This window comes from Varanus komodoensis, unplaced genomic scaffold (genome assembly GCF_004798865.1).
Source record: "Varanus komodoensis strain SLA01 unplaced genomic scaffold, ASM479886v1 scaffold23, whole genome shotgun sequence".
Classification (NCBI taxonomy): Eukaryota; Metazoa; Chordata; class Lepidosauria; order Squamata; family Varanidae; genus Varanus; species Varanus komodoensis.
This window is the reverse complement of record NW_025335627.1, coordinates 7037152-7063516: the sequence shown is the minus strand read 5'-3', so window position 1 is coordinate 7063516 and position 26365 is coordinate 7037152. Positions and strand designations below refer to the sequence as shown.

The 26365-nt window shown below is 45.6% G+C and overlaps 2 protein-coding genes across 2 annotated transcripts in view; one reads left to right on the top strand and one right to left on the bottom strand.

Annotated features, from left to right (window-relative positions):
- Nucleotides 1-26365, bottom strand: part of DNAH7 (dynein axonemal heavy chain 7) — a 138678-nt gene that overhangs the window by 5132 nt on the left and 107181 nt on the right. The window contains exons 50-57 of the mRNA XM_044432146.1: nt 25173-25367; nt 22753-22845; nt 12776-12952; nt 9445-9606; nt 6838-7038; nt 4415-4576; nt 3072-3257; nt 1514-1651 (exon numbers count right to left, since the gene is read on the bottom strand). Coding sequence (XP_044288081.1) covers nt 1514-1651; nt 3072-3257; nt 4415-4576; nt 6838-7038; nt 9445-9606; nt 12776-12952; nt 22753-22845; nt 25173-25367 — 1314 coding nt within the window. The remainder of the gene's footprint in view (nt 1-1513; nt 1652-3071; nt 3258-4414; nt 4577-6837; nt 7039-9444; nt 9607-12775; nt 12953-22752; nt 22846-25172; nt 25368-26365) is intronic.
- On the top strand, nt 16008-20262 carry LOC123024299 (baculoviral IAP repeat-containing protein 5.1-like). Its single transcript, XM_044431865.1, has 4 exons — nt 16008-16145; nt 17208-17317; nt 18674-18794; nt 20080-20262. Exons 1-4 carry the CDS (start codon nt 16008-16010, stop codon nt 20260-20262), a joined length of 552 nt encoding a protein of 183 aa, XP_044287800.1.

Sequence of the window (26365 nt, the reverse complement as noted above, 5' to 3'; positions counted from 1 at the left end):
TATTTTATTTGTGCTGTGAGCCGCCCCGAGGCTTCGGCAAGGGGCGGCATAGAAATGTTTTAATAAATAAATAAATAACTCCTCCCATCAGACACAGCCAGCACAGCCATGGTGAGGGGTGACGGGTGTCTCAGTCCAGGGATGCCTGGAGGGACACAAGGTACGCAGACCCGTTGTGTTCGGCAGGATTTGACACACTTAGGCCAGCTGTGTGCCCCATGCAGTACCTCCTCCTACTTGTAACAGTCCCAGCAAGCACACAAAGGAACGATCAACCCAAAGGTTGTCACAGTGGAACTCCAATAGCTTTCACCAGCTCTTGCTTAGGGATGAAGTCCCATCTGAGAGCCTTCAGTGGGCCATGCAGTGCAGGCCTAGGTATGTCTACTCAGAAGTAAGTCTTACTGAGTACAATGGGATTTCCCCCTGTATGGGCATGACCAAGATGGCAGCACTAGCCTTGACTTACTTTGGTTAGATTGTGTCTACCAGGTAAAGCTAAAGCAAATGCATAAGCAGAAGCTTTCTGAAAGAAAAGACCCCTGAAAAATTACCAGAAATATGTGACCTAAAACTTGTAGGGTACAACCCAATGTCCTCACATGTGATATGTATATATATGATTTTTATATACCACCCCATTCCCATTGACTCTGGACAGTTTACAAGAAATTAAAACAGCAATAACGCAAATTTAAACAAAAATAAGCATGTTGAATAAAACTAATCTGGAAAGCCTGTCGGAAGAGATGTTTTTAATTCCTGCTTGAATGTAGCAGTCTGGGATATCTGATGCATAATAATAATAATAATAATAATAATAATAATAATAATAATAATAATAATGTCTCCTGGCAGGTCATTCCATAGATTAGGAGCGACTCAAAGAAAGTCCTCTGGGTGTACTGACTGACACGTTCCAGGTTAGGGCCTCTTTGGGACCAGAAATGCAGCTTGGGGCAAAGTAGTCAAAACACACCTCCACATCTTTGTCCAATAACCTCCAACTGCAAAACTTGCTGAAGACCCCAGTCACAGATCTCTGACAGCTCATTTCATCATGGTGTAATCATATATATATATATAAAAAAGAAGTGCATACAGATGCGCACTTATGCTAAAGGGTTTTATGCGAAGGTTGTTTTTAGGGGCTCAAGGAACTGTGTACCCTCTTAAAAAGTGAAAGGGTTAAGAAAGAGGAGGCTGTGGTCCTGTATCAGTATGAAACCCAGTATTCTGATAACCTGACAAACTTTTGCATTCTCTTTCCTTAGTCTCCTACAGACTTCCTGGAAATTGCCCTTATAAAAGATAATCATGGTGTTCCACCTCATAAAAGTGCCAGTGAATTCATGAATATTGCAGATATTCATGTGGAGAAAGGAAAAGCAGACTCACTATATTTAAAATTTTATTCTAGAAGTTGATCAAGAATTTTCAAGCCATTAACAGTAATCGCTGTGTAGGCAGTCACTTCTAATGCCTCAAATGCCTCAAATTAACACTGATGTACCTGTGTGAGAAGAATGTTGTCAAACAGCAACTGCGTTTCAGACTGATCCTTGGTGATGTCAGCATTGGCATTCATCCCAAAGATTTCCGGGGCAGGATTCAGGGGAAGTGTCTTGGTGTATTCAATGTAGCTTAGATACTAAAATGGGATGGAAGCGAGAAATTGAGAAAAATGGCTAGATCCTGGGCATTTTCTTGTATAAGGAGCCAAAACCATCTATAACCTGTTCAGTGAATCTGCAGGCCCTTTTTTTCAGCTAATGTAGACTCAGTTCTTTGCAATGAAAGATGGCTATGGATTCTCTGAAGCCCTTCCCTTCCTAGGACCAGAACCTTATTGATCAGCATTGATCAGCTTGGAATTTATGCCACCTCCAGCAGCAAACCCTTCATCACTGTGAAGAGCAAGATGAGCGAAGAGGACAGGCCAGTGCATTGCAAAAACTCTGTGCAGGTGCGCCCCACGTCCACAGAACATCCTAGCAAGCTTAACACCAAAGGATCTCCGATCCTTTGACAGCCTTCTCAGAGCTCTGGTGCCTTCCAGATACTTTGAACTATCACTCCCATCACCTCCAACCACTGGCCATGCTGGCTGGGCTGATGGGAACTGTGGTCCAAAACACCTGTAGGGCACCAGCTTTGGAAAATCTGCCCTCTGGAACTGCAGTCAGTGAGGACCAGGCTACCAAGACTAGTGATGGGTGGCCACATTAGCTCTGCTCCTTCCCAGGTGCAGGGTCCTTCTCTTCCCCATAGCATTCCCTTCACAGAGAGGACTTGACCTGCTGAGCCCAGAATATCTTAGGGGTGGGGACCAAGCCTGCTCCCCATCCTTAGTGACCACAGCTGCTATGCACCAGCCCCGTTCCACCCACATAGGCTCATCCTTGATGTTGCAGCGAGGGTCACACTCAGAAATGTGACGGAAGGGTTGAAACTGGCTGCTAAAATGCACCTTGCTGGCTACACAGGTGCTAACTTCATCTACCATAGCAAATGTCAAAAAGGACATCACCTTGCTTGCCACTGCAGCCCCACCATGTTTTCAAACTTGCTGAATACTAGGAAAGAATTATGCTGTTTGCCCAACTCTCTTGTACACAGCAGGACATGGAAACGACAAGTCCTACTCTGAGTGTTTGCCCTTCCCAGTTTCCATTCCGTTTCAGTGGCGCTTGAGCAGGAGAACCTGCTGCTGCAGAGCCAGCTCCAGGGTTTGGTGCCCCCTTGGGCAAGATGTCCTCAGTGCCCTCCCCTTCTCAGCAAATCTCCCTTCCCACCCCCTCCGCAGCCGGCTGCTTGTGCTCCTCCTCCTCCTCCTCCTCCTCCTCCTCCTCCTCAGCACTGCTCCCACTTGCTTCTTTGACAAGCAAGCGGGCTGGCGGACAAGCGAGCCGTGCATCTCCGGCCCCTCTCTGTCACCACCGCCAGTGTCTGCTCCAGAGCAAGAGGCAGAGGAAGCTGCTGGCTGCAGTGGTGGACCTGTGCTTTGGGAGGATACCCAACCCTGCCGCTCCTGAACACCAACCCAGTCCCACCAATTGTGCTTGACTTACTTCTCCTTCAGGAGGAGCGTAATAAATTCCACTGGCATCGAACTTGTAGTCCAGATCCGTCACAATGACCGGGTTGTAGAACTTGTTTAAAATGCTGCGCAGCGTGCGGCGGTCCCAGTCATCGGTCACCCTGCCTCCATAATTACATTCCCCTGTCATGTAGCGGAGCGCATCAAGCGGCAACTCCTGGAATGCACAGAGCAAGCGCTGCTGTGAATGCTCCGGCTCTCGCCACACAGGAGGGCTAGCGAGCGCACGCCTGCCGGGAAAGGAAGCCTCATGGAGATTTGGGCTCAGTGCAGTTTTGTTAACCATGCAGGCTCTGCTCAAGGATAAAAGCACAGCCCTCGGGACCAGGCACCCCCCTGCCCCCTTGGCAAGGCTGAGGCCATCTGGGGAGGACAGGGCCCACACATTTTGCCAGGAGTGCAGAACACATGAACACCTTTGTGGTTACCGGCCATCATCTCTAAGTTGCCAGAACACCCCCATAATCACACTATGACACAATGCCCCAAGGTATGCAGCCATTCATACAGGTAAACCTGATGTGCGGGAACGCGGGCGGGGAGACCAAATATGGTGTTTCAGCATGCTCAGAAGGCCACATGCCCTCCCTCCCTCCCTCCCGCTTCTGGAATGTATCCTGCAAGAGCTTTTCTGAATAGAATGCAGCCTTCTTTCGGGATGAAAGAAGTTCGGCGTTCCTGAAGTGCCTGATCCTGGCTAATCATGGAAGCTAAGCAGGGTCAGGCCTGGGTAGAATCTGGATGGGAGACTGGAGTCCTGCATGGAGAAAGGGACTGAACCCAATGGCCTGCTAGCCCTCTTCCTATGGTATGATTCTATGGTATAAATAAAGTATAATTCCAGGGGCATTATCAGGTTGTAAATATGGCAGCTGGCAGAAATGAGCCGGGGATCGAACCAGTGAATGCATTCCCCCATCCTCAAAATTTTTCCCAAATGATAAGACAAATGGTAAATAGAAGTTTCACCCCCTGCTTCTTTTGGTGAGATCAGCCCCACTCCCAGATTCAGGGTGAATATTTGGGTAGGGCTAGCACAGGACCAACCTGATTATTTTACCCTGCCATTTCTCCATGGGTATGTGATGTGGTAAATCCAGGTGTCCCTTAGCTAAATGCTCAGTGCGCAAATGACTGGCTCTCAGCAGCCCCCAAGTTGTAGCCACCCAACAGAGGAAGTGTCCCTGCTTGCCAGTTCAACAGGGGAGGCCAAGAAGAAGATATTCATATTAAAGATGAATCTCTGAACAGAACTCTCGCTTCCTGCACTGAGGGTGCAATGGGATAAAACCTGTGTTGTGATCTTTGTGGTACCTCGTACTGATTCAGAAACATATTGAGCTGTTGCACGCTGATCCGCAAGTCGGTCTCATTGAACTCATAAGGAATATTCCAGCCCAGTGGCCCAAATTTGCGTCGCTCTTGGACCAGTGCATGAAAGAAACAGAGGCCGTACAGTAGCTTCTTGAATTCAGCCTTTGAAAAGAAAAGAAAAACACCACCACATGGAAATCATGTATCAGGCAGAAACACCTTTCGCCTTCCTCACAAATCTCAGCTGTAATTCCAGGGACAGTTAACGCCTTTACATTTTCCACATCCTCCACAGAGTTCAGAGCAGTGAACCTCTGGCCCTGTCCAGTTCCTTCCTCACCCTAGAGAAGCAAGCCTGCTTCGCGTGAGGAGATCTGCAGCATATGCCTTCAGAGCATCCAGCTACACGGGAAGGTAGTAGCCCCACGCTTAAGTCAGAGGAGTCCCACTCCTATATAAAAAGGGAGGGTGGCCAGCAAAGTTGCAGCACGTGGAGAGAACTGTGCATGCCAAGGAGAGGAGCTGAATCAACTCCTCACTCACCCCCTTTCGCTTGCCCACACGCCTATCCCCTGCCCAGGCGCGCTCACAGAGCTGGAGCCAAGTGGGGGAGCAGAGCGCTGTGGGCAGAAGCCGCAGGGAAGCCAGCGAGCATGGTGCTGGTGGGTGCTTTTGCACAGGCATCAAGTTTGCCTCTCTCACTCTCACACTGAGGCAACAAACCCCTTGCTTTATGCAGAACTGTAGGCACAGAAAAAGAACAGAAAGAGGTAAAAAGCCATTTTCTACCAAAGACCAGACCAAGACCACAGTGGAGGGTGGGAACAGATTTTTCCCCCCATTTCAACAGGATTTGTCCCCTGGTTTCCCCCCGACATTTCCATCACACAGAACATCATTTTCAGCAGCCTGGCATCCAAGTGGCACTATCTATTTCAGCTCTCTGTAACCCACGACCAACCAAAGTCTTAAAATTTGCAGTGCGTAGACTTGACACTTTCACTAGATATGAAAGCTGACACATTCCTACAGCTTGAATTTTACATGAGAACCTACATGTACCATTCTTGTACAGATGTCAAGACTCTAGAAGCACATTTAAGGATGCCAGGAATGTTTAAGGCTGCCTGCCGCTCTGGACTGCCTTGACTTGGAGAGCACACTGCTCCCGGCAAAATCTGTCCAGAGGATGCTGGCCTCTTACTCCAAGCCCCACTGCTCCCAATAAATCTACCCATCTCTGAGCAAATCTAGAGATGCCAAGTGGACCTGGAAAGCAGTGCCAGAAAACATGCCTCAGGAGGAGCAGAGAGTCTTCTGGCCCACCCCAAATGCTCTCTCCCAGGGAATTTCCAGCTTTCCCCCACTTCCTGAAGCTCCGCTGCAGCCGCCGAATGAGCCCCCAGTCTGCTCTCCTTGCCACCAGCAGCAACACCCAAAGCAGCGGGGACAAGGGAGGCCCATGGATTACCCTCCCAAAAGGGATGACTCCACTGCAGGCCCCTCCCTCAAGGGTTGAGACTTAAAACAGGATATTCCCCATTCGGAAAACAAGTTGCACTGCACAGCCCCCACACGGTGGGGGTGAAAAACATGCTTGGAAATCATTTGTGTCTAGCCAGATGTTCTTTCTTTGAAGCCTTAGCTGCCATCCCGGTGCCCAAAACTTGCAGCCAAAAAGCCTTCCATCTCTACTCCTACTTCTTCCTTCTCCCTGCTAAAAAGCAAATGTTTCCTGGATTTCAAATGTTGTTTGATTCTTCCTTTCATTTTCAAAAGTTTTAGGGATATCTTTTTTTTTAATTGCCAGGCAAGCAGAAAAGGATCATCATCTCAGTTTAAGCACAACAATCTCCGGTTCTTAATTACGACACCTATCATGGAAATTATCCTGGGTCAAGCGCATTCGCTCTCAGAAACCTAATTATGAAAACAGCAGGTGGCTCTCCCCAGTCAGAGCCGTTATTCTAAAGAAGGTGTTTATGAGCACCATCCATCAACCCGTACGGCCATTTTAGCTCTCCCAGTTCTATGGAGCTAGCATTTTAATGCTTTCGATTAAAGGCTTGATTCTCCGCAGTGCAGGGCTCAGCTATTCTTCTGCAACAGAAATTTCTCCCCTGCCTTGCAGATTTGTGTCTGGAAACTACTTCCTCCTGACTTTCTAAATGGGAAGCTCTTTTATTAATGGCACACCAACCAAAACTTGGCAAAGAAAGAATGGAGCTTCACGGTAAAATAAAAATAAAATTTTAATAAAATCCATGAGTACTGCATCCCGGGAGCCAGCAATCGATGCAGGCTTCAATGCAGAGAAGAAGGGCTATTTCGTTTGCCAGGTTTTAAACCAGCAAACCCATCGTCAGATTGCGAGGCCCACCCCCCCAGGAAGAAGGAAACAAGGATAGGAACCAAGTACTAACAGGCCGTTTGCAGCTGTTGAAGAACTCAGGGTCGGAGATGGGGTCCATCAGATAGGAACGGACCACATTTGCCCGCAAACCTTTTGGGGCCTCGTTGGTCATCTTCACTCCATTCTGGAGCACTGAAACAGGAAAATTGGGAGACGGGTAGCTTGTGAGCCACAGGCGGAAGTCGGGATGTGTCGTGTCTGGATTTAGATCCTAGAGAAGAAGAAAGTTCCATGTAAGGACAAGCCGCTGACAGGTTCCAAGGCCACCTTTCTTGCTAAGGCCAGTGCATCTTCCAGGGTAGATGCACTGGAAACTGGAATTATGGGGTGTCATGATAGAATGGTCTCTGTTTGTGTTAAATGCATTTTGATTCCAATGCATCTGGAGTCTTTTATTGGGAGTGATGATTTTCCAGACTTGGTCCACAGTTGCACACCCAGGTGCTCTAATGCATAGGAAGATGTCCCCAACCTGAAATGACTGCCCTATTGATGCTAACAGAGTCAATGAATATGGATGGAAGTTAATTTGGATTAATTTCCTCCTCTGAAATGTGCAAGCATACACCTGCAAGCCAAGGCATGCTTGCACACACCTCTTTAAGTGAACATTTGCAGTGGCAACCAATTCCCATTCAGGTATTTGTGAGCAACACAGTATTCAAAATCATTTCACCTTCACAAATCTGATGCAATCTGATTTAAATACAGAGAGCTAACAGCATGTTTCTAGGGTGGAATAATGCATTTCAGTATTGCAGAGAAATCACCTGACCCAAAGGATATAACTGAAGTCCTGCTGAGTTCAGTAGGAAATACTTTCTGAGTTAGGATCCCCAGATCTGCAGCACAGGGTAATTTTATCAACTTTCTGAAGAAGCATATACAGGAGTAACTTTTGGAGACCTGGTTAACTAGCAAACTCCAGAGCAGACAAAACGAGTGCTAACTGTTATCTGTTTAGCATTTTTTTCTCCATTTGCTCTGATCACATCCCGGCATTCCTCTAATGCTACCTCCCCATGGAACTGTGCTGTGTTCCCTATTTAGTGCCTATTTCCAGGCAGTAGCTGCAAAAGAGGCAGGAAGCATGTTTCATTGAAAAGATACAAGCCAGTGTGGTGGTTTGGTACTGTTCTCACTGCTTCTTTACAGCTGTTCTGGAGACACTGCACTGATCCAGTCAGCTCAGCTTGCCGATTGGCACAGCCTCCATTTGCACAGCAACTGCCAGCGGTGCGGATCCTTAGAGGTTTGGCTTACATGTGTTTTCATCTGAAAGTAGCCCCAGAGCTGCGAGGAACAGTGGGTGGAAGACGATGGTGTCATGGGGCACTGTGCTTCCACCATGGGGGATTCCAGAGCCTCAAGACTGCCAAGCTGCATAACTCAGCGTCAGCATAAGACTAAGTAACTTGCCAAGCACTGCTGCACGATCAGATCTGCAGAATTATTGCCTCCAAAAGGCACAAAAAGCCAAGGTGGACAGGAAGCTTTGCCTCCACATGAATGCATGCACATCTGTCTCAACTACAGTGCCCTGCAGGTTCCCACAGACGACTTTTCCACATTGTGCTGTGCTATCACCAGACACTGAAACGGACTTGTCCATGGATGGTTTCTCTCAGCTCAGCTTCAGCTATCAATAGCTCCTGCAGACTAAACGACTGGCTCCTTAGTTACTTCTCTGACTAATGCCCTCATTCCTCCAACAGTGAGTTTTGGTGAATGGCCTGCTCTAGGTGGAGTCACAGCTGATCCATATTCCTCCCATTCTGTCATAATGGATTTAACCGTGCTCCAGTGGAAATCCATAGTTTGGGATTTATTTATTTCTTCAATAACACAACCCTGTTTGGTGCTTCTGCACTACTTTATCCCAGAGTTGTTTTGAAAGCTGCTTGGTCTTCATGATGCTGCTTGCTTGGAGATGCTTTCCAACAAACATGGGGTGGAGGGGGGGGGGCTTCCAGAAACTGCTGGATTAAATAGAAGATTGTGTGGACTCTGTTCAACTACGTGTAGTATGTGACTTCTGGACGCAGTGGATTGCACCAAAACCTTTTAGGCCTGTCGCAGCAAAGGAGCTGAACACTCATTTGTGAGTGCCAGTTTGTGTTCACTTAACTTGTGACACAATAAACAGCTTTTGCAGCCTCACAGTGTTGAGTATCTTGTTTACATCAAGTAGGATAACAATGCCAATTAAATCCACTTCAATTCCAGGTAGTAACACAACAAAATGGAGAAAAAGGAAAGGGAGGACGTGGGCTGCACTGAAGTACTGTGTATTACCTCCCACACCCCCCTTTGTCCCTCCCTGCCCTGCAGAAATGCTTGGCTACAAGCTGGTCCCCAGGCCTGCCTTCAAGCATTTGCCTTGCTGCCCTCTGTTCATCCACCATACCCGCATGTGTCATGCCAGTCATCCTTCTGGCTCCCCCCTTCATACCGCTTCCTCTATGAACTCTGGTTCTGTCACCTTTGTTCCACCTTGCGAACAAAAGCAAGCCTAGTGGGCAGGCCCTGCAGCACTTGTGCATCAGGACCAGTGCCTGGCATCCTCTTGCTACTGCACAGGCAGCCCAGTGGCTGTGACTTCACAGCCAGCATTTACCTCACAGACTTTTTCCAGCACCGGCATCCAGGACGTGGCGAGGTGACAGTTCTGCAGCACCACCCAGCTGCCCTCTTTCACGGCCTTTTCGATCATGCGCATGGCAATGGGGCCCTGGCCTTGGCCCAGAGACAAGGAGCTCAGTTTTGAAGTGCCAAACCCCTGCAAAATTGCACAGAGAAAGCAATAGAGTGAAACAAGCTGCAAGTTCCGCTGAAGATCAAAGTAGCACAATGAACGCCTGGTTACAGCCATTGCTGGCAGTTCTGCAGTTACTGAAGACCGCTTGAAGGAATGAATATCAGCTCACCAGGAAAAACTCCCCACATTAAGTAAATGTCACTAGCAAATGTCACACGGAGGGCCCTTTCATTTCCTTTGCTTTATGGTGGTGCAAGGGTTGCCTTTCTTATCAACTCCTCAGTCTCTTTTTTCTTCTGTGTGAGCTACAGTTATACTCTGTTGGAAATAAACCACACCTGGACAATAAGCCCAGTTCCGCTTATGTGTGGATTAACAGTGAAATCCTAAGCATGCTTGCCTGAACATCAAAGTGCAGCGTGTTTACAATTGCAGCATAAGGATGTAATGGAGCTTACTTCTGAACAGATATATAGAGGACTGCTCTTTATTTGTGCGTGTGCAGGGGTGTTGCTAAAAGGCTACCTCCACTGATTAATGTATGTGCATTCCACCTTTTAGTCTTTAAATAGGTAAGTGGAACCAAGATTAGAGGGGGCTCATATGATGCTCCACCCAGTCCTCTACAGGCCGCAGAAAGCCAGGTGAGCACAGATCTCTGTAGACTGCATGCAGAACCTCTGAGAGCTCGCTCAGGCCCGTGGGCTGCGGGTTCTGCACCCTTGCTCTAAAAGATTGTCAAGGTCACTGCCTGCTCCAGGTTTGCGGGGGGCACCGTAGGCAGCTTACTCTCTGAATACATACACCTCTTCCTTGCCACTGTTATGGCTGCCCATCCCACTGTGCTCTCCCTTTTGGCACAACTGCCTAGAGGTAGAAGTTGAGGCAAAGGAATGATGCTGTTCTACCTGCAGCAGTCCCCATTCAACCTGACAGAGCTGGAGTAGTTTTGCCAAGAATGAGCAAATTGCGGGTTCCAGCTCCACAAAGCTGTTAGAGACTTACTCAAGAAGACTCATAGCTATAATTGCTGCCAGAGGTGCTTCTACCAAATATTGACTTGGAGGGCGAATGCTTATGCAACCAGCAAATGCCAGTTTGTCTGATTACTCAAACTTTGTGCCTTCACAGTGTCGAGTATCTTAAATACAGCAAGTGGTAACAATGCCAATTAAATACATATAGGACTCCAAGGGTGCATTTCCAAGCAGGTTGTGATACAACAAAATGTGGAAAAGTCAAAGGGAGGAGGGGGAGGTGAATACTTCCGCAAGGCATTATATTTCGAGCTTCATGTATGGGCAGTGAAATCCTCCTAAAATCAAATCCTAGGAAACTGCTGGCTGGCTTTTGCTTTGTCTGGTTTGAACTGGTGCCTGCAGAGTGTCACTGCTGCAAACATTAAACAATGAGCCCAAAGAAAGAGGATGAGCCACTGTTCCTGGACCCAGGGACGATTGGAAAAAGAAGCAGTTGTGTTCAGACACAGTCATGTGGTAGGCAATGGCTCTTATGCCCTGGACTTTCAGGCTTTTTGTTATCATGGACATGCAGTTCCACCATCATCATTAGGAACAAATAGCACCTCCTTTAAAAGTTTTTATTATTGCATAATCGCAGGAGCACAGGGCTGCCTCCATGCTAGTGGCTGGGCCAGGTGGCCAAGATGCATGCAAAAAGCCCATGCAAAGGCAGCCAACTGCACCCTCTTCCTATAAGGCCACTCCCTCCATGCCACTGCAGGCAATCCACTTCCCAACATACCCAGGATCTTTTTTTTTTGTGGCAAAGGAACACTGGCACATTCTGTGTGGCAAAATCACTGGTCTGGGATTCTGCCTCAGAAAACAGTTCTATGAAAAGGGCAGTGAAGTGGGGCAGGTTTGATCCACAAACTGGTAAAACTGCAGAGTGAAACGGCACCCTACAAGGACCTGCATATGCAAACCTGAAAAAAAGATCTACTGTAGTGAAGATCAACACCTTCAGAGCAAATCCATTCAGAATATTGGGAGCTGGGCATGTTATGCCTCTTTGTGTAAAGCACCAAGGGACCGTGGTGGCTGTATGAGTGAGATGAAACAGCTCATCTTAAGATGGTTAATCGGTCTAGACTCTAGATCGAAAAATGATCACAAGCCCAACTTGGGGATAAGCTTGTGACTATGTTACACTGGCTTCAAATTATTGTTGTGTAGAATCAAGGACGATGAAGGCTTTCCCAGCAGGATTCTGACCATTTGCTTCCTGTGTGGAGGCCACAGTGCAATCATGGGGCCCCCTGGATGCACAACAGTGGAAGGAGGAGACCTCTGGCTTTCCACGCATGCCGCTCCACTGAACTGAATTATGCACTTGCAGATATAAGGTTCCATGAAAGCATTTCCAACTGGCGATATGGCTGTTTGTAAGGCACAGGACCATGTGCAATGCTGGCGCTCAACCAGTGATCATCAGGTTGTACTATGAGGAGCAAAGACTTGCACAAAAGAAACCCTGGAAACCAGCTCAGTGGAAGGGAGCAGTTAGCAGGACTCCCTTCTGCAGCCTCCACTGATCCATCCCTTTCCGGAAAGACTCATTTGAGTGAGTTCCCAGTTGCTAAAGTATGATCATTCCTGGTGCCCCGGAGGTCATTCCTAACTCTGGATACTGCCCTTAATTACTTATTACTATTCATAGCCTGCCCTTCACCTGACACTCCGAGGGTAGAGTACATAGACATTAATACAACTGAAAACCACCTTCAAAAGCTCAATTCACACCTTCATCCTTAAAGTAATTCAGTGCAGCTTAACTACAGAGGGGGAAGCAACTTGATTTTGTATCCTTCCACCTTCTTCCAAAGTCAGCACACATTAGTCCAAACAGCAATATTTACTGTGGGAGCATGCAGCCTGGAGCCCTTCCAACATTTTGAACTACTGCCAACAGCTACAGGCAGCATGACTAGTCCCAAGCATCTGGAGGGCACTGGTTGCCCATCTCTGGTCTACTGGGTTTCATGCATTTCAATAGCACACCAGACCGAACCCAATTCTCTTTTTCCCCCAGATCTCCCCAGCCATCCTGAAGTCGCTTGCTTGCGAGTTATCCCAGTGAACAAGTGATTCTGCAGAAGGGGCAGCCCCAGCTTTAAATCCTTATGACCACAAGAAGCTTAATATAACTGCAGTGCTCATCCACGCACCTGATCATCAGCAAACTTGAGGAGAGCTGCCATAGGATCCGCACCAGGAGACAGCACAAAGATCAGTGGGGCACAGCAGTGGCTATCACCAAAGGCTTTGGACAGGTCAAAAGGAGGTGGTTCAATAAACAGGCGCCCCAAACTCTCAGTGATATATTCTTGCACCATTGGAATAATCTAAAAAAAAAAAAAAAAGAGGAGAGGGGGTTTCCCCTTAAAAAAAGATCACATTGTACTTTTGTGATGTAGGACAAAGCAGCTAAAGTATATTTCCTTTGTAACAGAGTCACTAACACAGACCTTTGCTCATTCATGGCTAATAATTTAATATCACTGCACACCAGCTACATGTATAAATGAACAGAGGTGCACATGCTGTAATATATCTTTTAGTCCTTTTATAAATACTAAGTAAAGGAACAAGTGCACACTGCTCACTGAGAAAGAAAGAAACTGCAGTGCAGCAAGGGAGTCACCATGCAGCACTGGCGAACCTACAAAGGACATTATGTTAAACAGCTGATTCCATTCTTTTGCTGCTTGATGCCTAACAAGGAGTAGAATATTTATTTCCATATTTTTTTCAACTCCCCAAAGCCCCTGTTAGCACAGACAGTGGTCAGAAAGGCTGGTCATTGAAAGTAAAAACTTCTTGAGATCTATTACCTGCCTACCCTGCCCAGATCCAGGCTTCCCCATCCTGACGCCCTTGCTGCAGTGTTGGGGCCACAATCTTTTCCAGAACTGGGGGAGTTGGAAGTCCCACTCATCTGGAGGACACTAGGTTGGGGAAGGCAGTTCTAGGCTCCATTCATCACACAGTTCAAGATACTCTAGCCATTGGGCTCACTGAAGACAAGGAATTACAATAGCACAGAGGTGTACCATTCCTTGCTTTTCTAACCATTCATGGCTCCACCTTCAGCCTTATACAGGAAACTCCCTAGTACCAGATCAATGTTGTTTATCCTTCTAGACCAATATTGCTGGTCCTGACTGGCAGCCTCATGATCAAAGGGAGAAAAATTTTTCCCGTCATCCTTCCATCTGGAGATGCCAGGGACTGAAACTTCATGCAAGGCATTGCATTATATCAACTCCTAGAGTGAAGGCTGCTTTCTTTCACAGAGCTCCTTAACTTCACCTTGCTATTTCCCTTCTCACAAAGCATGTCTCCTTGTTCCAATTTATACCATGCAAATGTTGGATTTTGCCACCTGCAAGGGTATGTATCATTCATGGACAAAAGCACTCACTCCCACCCAACTGCTTCAACAGTCTAAAAGGAAAAGTGGAAGCATTTATTCATGTATTTACTTGGAAACATTTTAGCCAGAAAAAGTTCCCACAGCAGCTTATAAAGATCAATAATTGACAGTTCCCGACTTACACTCCACAAGCCACAACACAAAAGAAAAAGTGATTGGGAGGAAGAAACAAACTCAGGCACTTGTTCTTAAAGGTCAGCAAGTAGTTATATTTTCGCACCCCATATCCCTTTGTGGAAGGAGAGTTTCACTGGTTGATTTCGGTCAGGCAGCTGTTAGAGAAAACATTGTCCCACAAATAATATCAGGTTTTAAGCATGTATATAGTTTGCATTCAAACTACTTCACATGTCTTATCCCAAAACTATTGCCAATAGCCCTCTGAAATTAAGATTTCCCTCTTACCAAGTTGCTGGTTGAGATCAGGTTTGAACCAGCTCATGACCCCTGCATCCATGTTTTGCCATAATACCTCTGGGTTAACAGGACAATTGGAATCCTAGCCTTGCACCTGTCTGCTGTAGCAGATGCTTAGGCAGGTGCAACTTGATAGGAAGGCATGAGAGAAGCCACACCTGGTGAATTTGCTGGTGTACTCAAGAATGAAAGGAACAGCAGCCTCTGTTGCATGTGGCAATTCCAAAGATCCTTATATGGTATGAAAGCATATTATGTTCCCAGAGACCACTGTGGTAGACTAGCCTATCTCTTATTAAATTTATTAAGGTCATGATTTTCCCCATGAACACTTACATGGCGAAAATGTCACTGAACCTTGCAGTGTAAGAATCCTATGCATGTTGTCCAACTGGGAAAAAGTCCCACTGAGCTCAGTAAACCTTATTTTTGAATTACAAAATGCATGAATCAAGTTGCAAAGAGACCTTGAAAGTCATTGAACTATGCTGGCTAGAACTGATGGGCAAGGAAAGCCAAAACGTCTGAAGAGCTAGAAGTTGTCCATTGCTTACAGACTTGGGTTACTGCCCCCAAGATGCTTTTACTGGTTTTTTTCAGTGGGATCGCACTGAGGCTAACTGGGCTACCCAAAAATATGTTTCTGAAATTACCATCAGTAGTGCAATGCTGACACTGTGTAGTGCCTTCTTCCCCCAACCTAGAGTCCTCCAGACTCCTTTGCTCCAGGTTTAGCCATAAACCTGGAGCAACTCCTCTATGAAGAAAGGGAACTGTTTAGCTTAAGAAAAGGAGGCATGATAAAGAAATACCAAAGTATGCATGGTGTGGAGAGAGTGGAGAGGGAGATATTTTCCTCCCTCTCATATCCTCTGAAGCTGACTGGTGCAAGATTTAGGGCAGACAGAAAGAAGTACTTCTTCCTACAGCACATAGTTACAACAATGGAATTTGCTCCCACAAGGTGTAGCAGTGATAGTTACCAATCTTTATGGCTTTCAAATGGGACTGACCATACTGACCATGGAGAATGAGGGTATCAGTGCCTGCTAGTCCTCATGGTTCTATGCTACCTCCAGTATCAGAGGCCGTATGCTGATGTACACCAGTTGCTGGAGAGTATGGGCAGGAGGGCATTGTTGCATTCATAACCTGCTTGCGAGTTTCACCTGGGCAGCCAGTTGGCCGTTGTGTGAACAGAGGAACTGTGGTCAGATCCAAGCATGGGTCTTATGTTCTTGCAGTGGGAATTATCATCCAGAACATCTGGAAGGTACCAGTTGTGACTAAGCTATGCATTTTTACACAGTCTTGTTCTCGAAACATTTATTTGAACTGAAGAACAAAGCAAAGGGTTTGAGGGAGGATTATCCACAGCTCTCTTCTTCCAGTTGAAGACAGTTTAACTATTTTTTGCCTTCTTGTTTACAGGTGAGATCAATGAAGTCAGCTAATGACATGAGTTAAATATAAAAAGGCAAGCCATGGAAAGGTATGAGATTAGAGAAGAAGGGTGTTGGAAGGTAGCCACAAAATTGGTTTCTTAAATGGAGGCTTTTCTGAAAGATATCAAGTTAACCTCCAAGAGCCTGTTTGTATATAGAGACATGCATGAATATGAGAATCGCTTGAAAACCTTCACTGAGTGGCCTTTTAAGGATAAATGCAAATGCACCCCTGAAAATGTAAGTCTAGAAAGCTACTCCAGTAAAACTTGATAAAACAGAAATTAGCTTCTAGGTTATGTAAGCTTGTTCAAATCTGTACTACCTTATTTGAGGGAGTTGCTACCCCTTCTGATAAGGTTCCTATGAATTTAAGAACTGCACAACTAATTAGCCATTGTTGAGGAAATTCTTACCTATTCCTGATCTTCTAAATGCATGGTGTTGTTTGTTAGCAGCATTGGAACTTTTCTGGGGAAAATGTATTAATTCCAATTCTTGGAATTATTGGATAGAGGTCTTCTGGGTGAAAACTAACCATGACTATCTGCCAGCAAAACAGACCCTATTGGTGGACTCCCTGCAACCCTCCCATATGATAGAGGATTGAGGGACATACCAAAGCAGATCTGGAAGTTGTGAGGGATACAGAGGAAAGAAAAAGTCCTGTTGCATGAGCAAAAGTCTGCAGTTGGAGGTTGCCTTCTGCATTTATGGCAGGCTTGCTTCCATGTTGCTTCTTAAATCTGCTTTCTTGTCTGTTCTGTTCCCCACTCTCCTTCACTGAGCTTCTAAAGTAATGTTAGTTGTAATTAAGAAACTTTGCAAAAACTGAAACTGTAAAATAAAAAAAGCTCCCTGGAAAGCTAAGTTTTCACAAGAGCAGTGAGTATCCCCGGGTGTTTTGACCAACTATAGCTATCAGCCTTAGCCAATAAGGGAACATGGGTCTTGTAGGCCAAAACATTTGATGAACCACAAATCAGAATGTATAAGTGCAACATAATTTGAATGCCGTAAAGCTGCTGAGTATTTATAAGACAGAAGATCTTTTCTCTTCTGTATAACTTCAAGAAATGTAAACTTTCCGAGTTTCACTTTCAACATGGAGAAGCTGAAAATACAGTAGGAGTTGTACTTGAATGTACAAGACATCAGTCAAATAACCAAAGAAACTAGAAAGAATGAACTGTTGTAAATTACCCAGAAACTGTTGGCAATTAGGTGGATCAGAAAGGAAATACAAATAATATAATCCCAACAGCCTCCGTCTTCAGGTGTGGTTATGGTTTTACCATGCAGATGGCCAATGCTGGCTTTATCCATTGTCCGAATGTGGGTGAACCTGATGTGGCAAAGTGTTTCTTCTGCTTGATAGAGTTGGAGGGCTGGGAGCCAGAACATGATCCTTGGTAAGTATGCTCTGACACTTGCAAGAAGTGAAAACTCAGCTGTGAAACAAACTAAATATACCTAGGAAAAATGTCTCTTCTTTGAACCCAGTTCAGCCTACAGCATTGGACTACAAGTTAGATGAGCTGGGCAGGCATTGATCTAAAAGGGATATGGATCTTAAAAGTGGAGGCATGCCTGGCAAGCGGGGAGCCATTGTTGCAAGTGAGGCAGAAGGAGAGTAAACCTAACAGGAGCAACTGTTCAGATGTTGTTGAACTCTAGCTCCCATCAGCTCCATCCAGCAAGGCCTATGGCCGGGGATGATGGAACTTTAGTTCATCATCTGGGGAGATGGCACTTTCATTAAAATCAATTCAAATCAATGCCGTCTTAACTAATCTAAGTTCCTTCATCCAATACCCAGTTCTTTGAGACCCAAGCTGCTGCCCTCTCCCCTCCCTTGCATTGTACCTGCCCCTTAGCCTCAGGGGTGGGGTGTCACTTTCTCCAGGCTTTGATGGGTTCCTGCCAATTATCATAGCCTGGGACCATCTCTCAGAGAGCATAGATCTTTCACAGGGAAGGTCTCAGGTACCCTCCATGGTACTTCTAGGTGGGATGGGCAAAAACCCACTGGCTGAAGCCCTCCAGGGTTGCCAGTCTGTGGATAACACTAAGCTGGAAAGACCAATGGTCTGACTCTGTGCAAGGCAAGGGTGTGTAGTGCGGCCCATGATCCACATCGAGGGGGTTTGGTTTTGAAAACAAAGTGGCAACTGCAGCAGCTATACCAGATCAGATGCATCATATTTCGTTTGCAAAATGCTCATCTTGGCTGTTTGGCACTCCACCACTGCTACAAGGGCCTTATTATGACCGCCCATGGGCAGCACACAGCCTGCAGAGCATGTGTGGGGAGGAGGGAACTACTGCTAATTACCTACAGTTGCCCATCTCGACAGAAGGCAATTTCTTATTATACCTCAATGAATTTCACAACTTTAGCTCTCATTAGGAAACATTCTACTGGTTAATAGCCATTCCTTAATTTGCTTAAGGAATTTGCTAGCAACCATAAGATTACCATATTGCTCATGTAAGCTTCTGGCTTATGCTAGAAGAGACCATATAATAACTTTTACAACTGGGCAACTTGGGATAGGTGGAATATTTTAGGCCCACAATTTCCATCAGCACTAGCTGATGGAACACAGTCACTGGTGAAGGATGATGGAAGTTGTAGACCCAAACCCCTGTAGGGCCAGCTGCTCACCCCACACGCACCGAGAACTCGGCACCTCAAACTGCAGCTACCCATGAGAGTGCTGCTTCTGGCACATCCTGCATCTTATTAGCAACCTGTTCCATTGCAGGTTGGAACACTCCAAGCGCAGCAAGGACTCTTGTGGATTTTTGTCCCTCTCAAAGAATGTTGGCGACCTGACAGTAGAGGAATACTATGAACTAGAGATGGAGAGGGTCAGGATTTTCCTTGTAAGTAACAGCACCTGTGGGATTTTGTTTAAATGAGAGCAATTTTATACTGCTTCTGATACACCCCCATCCCATTCAAGGCCTAACTGGGGTAGAGGATCTGAAGAGAACATCGTGTGCTTTTTCAGAAGGGGAGCACAAGCTCAGCAGAGTAAGGGTGGCTATTTAAGAAACCTTTTGCTGTTATGAGTGGAGATGCTATATGCCAATAGCGGCTCTGCTGTTGCACATAATTAAAGTTGCTAATCCCACCCCAGATTACACAGAATATTCCCTGAAATCAGTGTAGCCTGTTCTCCCACTCCTGGAAAGAAAATTCCATCAAAATGAATTTTGGTTCAGCTCAAGCTTGAGTAAATACTGACAGCTTGCCTGCATAGCTGTGATTAAACACTCTGAGGAAAGGACTGAGAAAAATCTGCCACTTGAGAGTAGATGTGCAAAATCCTTGCCTTAAAGACTCTATTATTTTAGATTCTGTACAATTAAGTGATGTTAATGAAAACACTTAAGACATAACTTATTTATCAGAGCCAGTGTGGTGTAGTGGTGAAGAATTTGGACGGGTGCTTAGGAAATCTGTTCTTACTCAGCCATGGAGCTCACTGGGTGACCTTGGGCCAGTCACAGACTCTCAACCCAACCTACCTCACAGGGTGGTTGTTGTGAGGATAAGATTGGGAGGAGAATTATGTAAGCCAGTTTGACTTCCTTGAAAGGTAAATAGGTGGGGTAGAAATAAAAAATGAATTAAAAACATAACTGACAGCAAGAGATCTATGGACATATCACTCAAAGTAATTGTGAAAGCACAGAGGTCCTAGCATATGCTGGGGTTAGAAACATAATTATTGAGTTTCTAAGGCACTCCATGGGGAAGATGGGTGGGGGTGGGGGTGGGGGTAGGGAGATGTTTCATCAGGAAGTAGAAGTACTTGGCTTTCTGCTTCCCAAGCTACTCCATACTGTCGCCAAGCATGGCTGCTCCATTTTCCTCTAGCACACGGGACGTGCCAGCTGTCCCTGCACCAAAAGCTTGGGCATGACACTGGAAGGAGGCATGAAAGCTCCTTTTTCAGATTACATGGAGGACAGGAAGCATGTTTGTTTGTTTTTACTTCCAAACAAACCCTGCCAAATCTTAAAGCAGTCCACGTACCTGCTCAGGATGCTTAGCTGTTTGATAGGTAACTGTTGTAAGCCACTTGGAAGGCCTTGGCTGTGGGGTAGTTTAGAAATGAAGTGATATGTGCAACTGAATGAAATTCTTCCCTTCATTCTTAAGTGCAAAACTGGCTGGAGCATAATAAACGCCTTTGAAAAGGAAGTGGCCATAACTAGGAGACGACTCGTGGATCACTTTCTGAATGAGTACCAGTATGCAGCAGAATCGGCTAAGCCTTCCGAGACACTCCAGCAGTCCGCTGTTCCTGCTGCAGAAGAGAACTGTGTGCTAACCCCCAAATAGATGAGAGTGTGCCAAACGGGACAAGCCAAGAGGCACCTCCTGACAAGCACAGTAGCGGAAGTATTTGCCTACAAATGAGTCAAGGCATGAGCTGTAATATCTGCTTGATCATGAAATTCACTGTGGCCACCGGTAACCCTCTCCACTCAGGTTTACAGACAACCTGTGGAAGCCAAAAGGAATGTACAGGTGAAGATCATCTTTGTGCTCCTCCTGCCTTACAAAACATTGAGATGGGCTGTTTCAGCCATTGAGGAGAGGAGTCTGAGACACCAACAGGGCACTCTGCATGCTGGTGGTACGGCTCCCCTCCTTTCCCTGTCCCCCCAGAACGCCCATCAAACCCCATCTTCAAAAAATGTTCTTGTGACCTTAGAGTTGAAGCTGCCCTGGGTTGTTCTGAAACCAGGCGCAAGGGCTGAGGGAAGGTGCTCTGACTTGGGAGTCCCAATTCTATGGCTCTGAGAGAAGAGCTGGGGCTCCAAATTCAATGGCTGCCCACACTTTCTGGTAGCACAGCATTGCACCTTAAGTGGGCAGTCTGGTAGGGAGGGAAAGCCTGGGCCGTCTGTCTGTATTCCTTATGCTAGAATTGTATGTAATGCTGCTTCTGTTTGAAATCCAGAAGGGAACAGGAGAAAATAACTTTTGACTTAATGGAAGAAATCCATTGAACCAAAAATTGTTTGTGTGGACAGGGGTGCAGAAGAATATAATTTTTAAATAAAGCATTTTGGATGGAACCGTGGGACTCTTCTCTTAGATGGATACCTAAGTTGATCACTTCCACACTGACACATACTGCAGTCCGAAGTACTTTTGCTTGAGGGTGACTCATGCCACATGATTGTGTTAGACCACTAAACTGAAACTTCATCAGGGATGACTCTGCCTGCCCATCTCTTTCCATTTAGCCACATACCACTGTCTTTCAATGAAGGGCCATGATAAAATGCAGTGACACTTCCAAGCTCCTTATGAATTGCACATCACTTTTTTGTCTTGAAACCATAACATATTGTGTGCCTTTTTGCTTTAGAAACAACCACCACCCGCTTTTGTGGTTCAAATACAGATGTAGGCCCCAATGCCTATAGATAGATCTCATTTCGAGTAAAACTGATGGGCCTTTTCCTTTCGCTTCTGTCACCCAGCTACATTTCTCTTTCATGGGGTTTTTCAGGATTGATATAATGTGCAACTAAACAGAAAACCAAATTGGGAAAGCAGTTCCAACACAGTGAAAAGCAAGGTCAAAGCACTACTAAAATCAAAATCATTTCTTTTTGATATTATATATGAGCTCGATGTGGGATTGGAAAGAAATGAAACTACTGCCAAAGTTAACCCTGCTATAATTTAAAAATGAAAAGTTAGGGGAAACTGAAGCTTTAGTCCCCATCCCTGATGCAACTGTGATCAATTTCCTTGTTTAAGTGTGGCAGGGAAACATCAGTCCTGTTTGGGGTCACTGAGGAAGAGGATTTAACTTCTTGCAACCCTAACCTCTGGCCCTTCGGGCTGAAAGCACTGCCCACCCTTACAATTAAAACAAAATTTAAAAAACCGCCCAAGCCAACTCACACTAAAACTGGCTGGTGCCACTTGTGCAATGGACCTGCAGAAAACGGTTGAGGTTAAATGTCTGGGTTTCTAGAAGTCTCTTGCTTGCGAGACACTTAGAAAATGTACTGTAGCCCCATAACATAGTTTCATTGAGTGGCTTACAAAACAAATCCAGCCATTAAATATGGCCCAAAATGCTAAACTATAACAGAGAAAAGCACAGCTAGAAGTATTAATTTTTTCAGTGCTTCATAAAATTATTTTCTTGCTGTTTTATAATTTAAACCATAATGCAAACAGAAATACATTTAAATAAACTGTTTGCATAGGTGATGGTACATGTACCATAGGCAATAATGCTCGCACCCTATCCAGCTTCACCTGTATATTTTCTCTCTCTCCAATGCAGATTTGGGAAAAGGCATAGCTGTCCCTTTCATGAAGACAAATTAGACAGCATTTAATCTTGATGACTAGGCCAGGGATGTTGGAGAAATCTGCCATGGGCTCAAATGATTAGACACTACAGGTCAAATTCAACCTGTGGATTCCACAATGGACCTGGGTTTGGCGGCGAAGGTTGCAAGTCGTGCAGATTCTGTCGACTGCAGACCATGGTTTAAAAACAATTCTGTAATTTTACGCCAATTTAGTCATAGAAAGATATTAAAATAAAAACATCAGTCATAAGGTGCACTTCCCCCACAGGCTAAAGCATCAAATAAGCATTTTTCCAGGGATTTGTGCATTTTGGAAAATGCAAATTGGCACAAATCTTTATGAAAGCATTTGTGCAAGACTCAATTCTACCCACAGCCAGGTAACAGAACAAAAGGCGCCTGGCGATCCATGGAACAGGCATGGAATGGGTTTTGGAATGGCTGTGCACCCTGCCTCAAGGGCCCTCATGCTGACCATGCTTACTTTGTCAGGTCTTAAGCAGCGAATGATAAGCATCCTCTGGAAACCAGCCATCTTCTCTTGCCACTCCTCAGGAAAAGCCTCATGGTGAGGTTCCTACAAACAAGCATGTATGAAAATTGGCTCAGCTGTATCAAACTCAAAAGTAGCCCACCACCAATGCTCTTCAGACTAAGGTTTCACAAGCCTACAATTTTTAACAATTTTTTAACGAAATACTTCAGATTTTCTCATGCATGAGGCCATACTGTAGCTATGCATATCATAGAACTCTTGATAGTTTAAGCATATTAAGAGGAAAATTTTGAGGAAGGTGGGTGATTTGGAGCCAAGAAACAGTACCTGAGGAAAAGAGAGTTTGCCTTGCCTAACATTCTGTTTCCCACACCCAATGTTGTGCTATTTCAAGTTGTGCTTCAGAAGGGGAAATGTGTACTGAAGTGCTTGATCCTGCCTAATTTTGGAAAGCAAGCAGGGTCAGGCCTGGTTGAAATCTGGATGAGTGACTTAAATGTTGTGAACCACCCAGGGAGCTTTGGCTATGGACAGTACAGAAATGTATATAATGATAACAACAACCCTGCAATGCAAGGCAAGGGGGACGGCTAAGTACTTCCTCTTCTACACTGTCTCTCTGTATGAACTTCTCTTTCATAATCTTCTCTTCCTTTTTTTTAACGGTAATTAGGAATCTGTTACACTGCTTGCTGTGCATTGCTTGACACTGAGAAGCATGTAGCATAGGTTAAATACATAGGTTAAATATTTGCCAGCTTATATTCCCTATTTAGCCTGGCCTTTAAGTAAAGAAACAACAGTAACTAATGGGCAGAATTCATCATCCCCACCACTTGCAAATATACTCAATATAAGACAAATGGGCCAATCTCTGTGCTAAAGAATAAATGAAGATAAATTTGATATCAAAAATGCAATATTCAAAACTTTCTGGAAGAGTGCTTCAGCCTCCCAGGACACTCTGTCATTGCCCTTAAAGCAGCCATCTGGGAGCAAGTAAATTTCCAAGGGACTTTAAAACAATAAACCACTGAATTACAGTTCATCATAAGATACAACTCTATCTCCTGTAGCTGGGAAAAAGAGTGTGTGCAGGTGTGTGGGCAGACACCCAGGCAGCACAATCTTATGGCCAATAGGCAGAATTAAGATGGCCGCAGCATAACTTGGAGTCCCAGCCCTGACTTGGGAACTGGGCCTACCTCTGAACCTGGAGCCTCCTCCCACGGGCAGAGTGGCACCAACTGCAGGCCTGACTTCGCAGGAGGAGCCTCAGGCAGGCTTTTGGGGACAAGGAGGAGGGCAGGCACAGGCGTGGCTCCAGCAGCATGCAACGTATCCTGGCCAGTGCCTTAGCCATTTCACCTTGGCTTCTGAGGCACCACGGTCAGGTGGCCAAAATAGACAAGGTGTTACGTATGGCAGGAGGAGCACAGAGATTGGCTTTGCTTCCACATTCCTCCTTCCATGCACAGGATGCCCGTATTCCTCTGAGTTTGGGGGGCAGGGGGTTTATAAGTCCAAGATGTATTTATATGGGAGGATTTGTTCAAAGACAGGGAGAAACAAAACCCCAAAAAAGTGAAAGACGGCAAAATCACTGGGCTCCTGGATGCAATCATGACACATCTTCCCTTCCAATATTACTGGGTCATTAAACGTTGGTTTGCACAGACATCTAAAACAAGGACAGCTCCGTTTGGGAGCCAGTAGAAGAGGATGGCAAGGTCCAGCAAATATCCCGGAGTGCAGTTTCCAACAGTGCTACTGCATTTCCACTGACTCCACTGAGCCTGCAGGATCCGCTGCCAGTGCAATGGGAAAAGCAATCTGAGAAACAAGTGCAAACACGTCTTTCCTAACAATACGCAGGTCAGTGGAACTCTCTTTTGCAAGCTCTGCTGAGCTGCCATGTTCCAGAAACATGCCTTTCTGTTAGTTTCTAGTTGCTTTAGAGCCAGTCACTCCTCAGTACACTAGTGATGAATCCCACTGCCAGGTGAGCTAAAATTTCATTGGATGAAATATTTATCATTCTGTTTTATTCTAGAAGAAGTCATCTTAGTACCAATACATGCATGGGTAGAAAGCTGTACATGCTTGTGATTCTGACTGCAAAATGGAGATGAATTTTAGTCATCTAGAACCACTCACGGGAAGTTCTTAGGAAGCAAATTTGGCTAAGTATTAAGAGAAACATCCTACCAGTGAGAGCTGTTTGGCAGTGCAACAGAACTGCCTTTCCCAGAGGTATTTAAGCAGGGATTGGATGCACCCTACATCTCAGGGCCTGCACCAAGCAGTGGATGAAACTAGATGATCTCCAAGATGCTTCCACTCCTACCATGCTAGGATTCTGTTTTGATTAACTAGCAGAAAGGGATGAACAAGGGTGGATAACATACCAGACTATCATAAACTGACTTCCACCCATCCTTCAAGTTGATGAATCCCTTCCGAATGCCTCTGAAGGGTTGCAAATCATCAAGGCGGCAGAATTCATCCCATGATTTCTGGGGAAGCCAGGGGCAGGGGTTGGAATAGGGATTGTCCAGGCCAATGCCTCCCGTTAGCAAAAACTTCCACTCTTCCTCATTGATCTGGAATGAATTCAAACAACATTTTAAAATGACAGCATAGGAACTCTAGAATATGAAGAGACATATTTTCCAGATCACAGGGCTGGGATCAGGGGACAACACTGTGAGGCCCCTGCCAAGAGGGCTCACAGCTGACTCCTGCAGGCTTCTGAGTGAATACCGCCTCCATCACCTCTTATGTTGCTGTTTCTTCACACTGCAATCACAGGAGCAACGAGAACAAAGCAGGGTCTCCACTTGCCAGGACAATGCTGATGACTGGGCCCCAAGGGAGAAGGCAAGTGAAGGTGCAGTGCTGACAGCAACAATGAGGTACAGAGCCTCCAGAAGAATTCACACATGTCCCTTAACTCTTCCACATTTTATTTTGCTACAACCTGGAACTGAAATGGGCTTATTTGGCACTGTTACCACTTGAGGCACAAAAGTGGGCATTTGTGGGTTGCATAAATGTTCCCTCCTTTAGCTCTGTTTGTGAGCCTGTCAAAGCAAGTGAGTGAGCAAGTTACTAAGGGGTTATACAACCCACAGTTTCTGAGTATGCACGTCACAAAACAATGGAGTGGAGGAATGGAATGTTTCTGGATTTTTTTACTGAAAGGAGTACTGGCAGGAGGCAGCATGCTCACGCACTTCCACATTCCCCTACCAATTCCTGGGTTAACAACCCAGACATTTCCATGCGTGCAAATCACATTTTGGAAGTAAGGAACAGGGCACCCATGGGCGTATCCCATCCCAGTAACAAGATTCCAGTACCACAATAGAGCTCACAGCCCTCTCAAACCAAAACCCATCCCTGTTTTTCCCCAAAGCTTTGTTTATTTGAGCAATCTAATTTGCAGGTGGCCTGAAATCTGTAGCTACGCTTTAAAATTTGGGAGTCAGAAATTCTTGATGTTCTACAGCAAATAAGCAAGAGCTCCCGCAGTCAACCTTTTGTCCAGCCCTGCTCTATATCATAAGCCAGATCATTTTGTAATAGATAAAAGTTGATA

Excerpts from the sequence above, each read along its gene's own strand:
- LOC123024299 (XM_044431865.1), top strand. The coding sequence starts at position 16,008 with ATGGAGGCTTTTCTGAAAGATATCAAGTTAACCTCCAAGAGCCTGTTT. Across the intron at positions 17,318-18,673 it reads GAGCCAGAACATGATCCTTG|GTTGGAACACTCCAAGCGCA; the intron begins GTAAGTATGCTC and ends GTTCCATTGCAG. Across the intron at positions 18,795-20,079 it reads AGAGGGTCAGGATTTTCCTT|TGCAAAACTGGCTGGAGCAT; the intron begins GTAAGTAACAGC and ends TTCATTCTTAAG.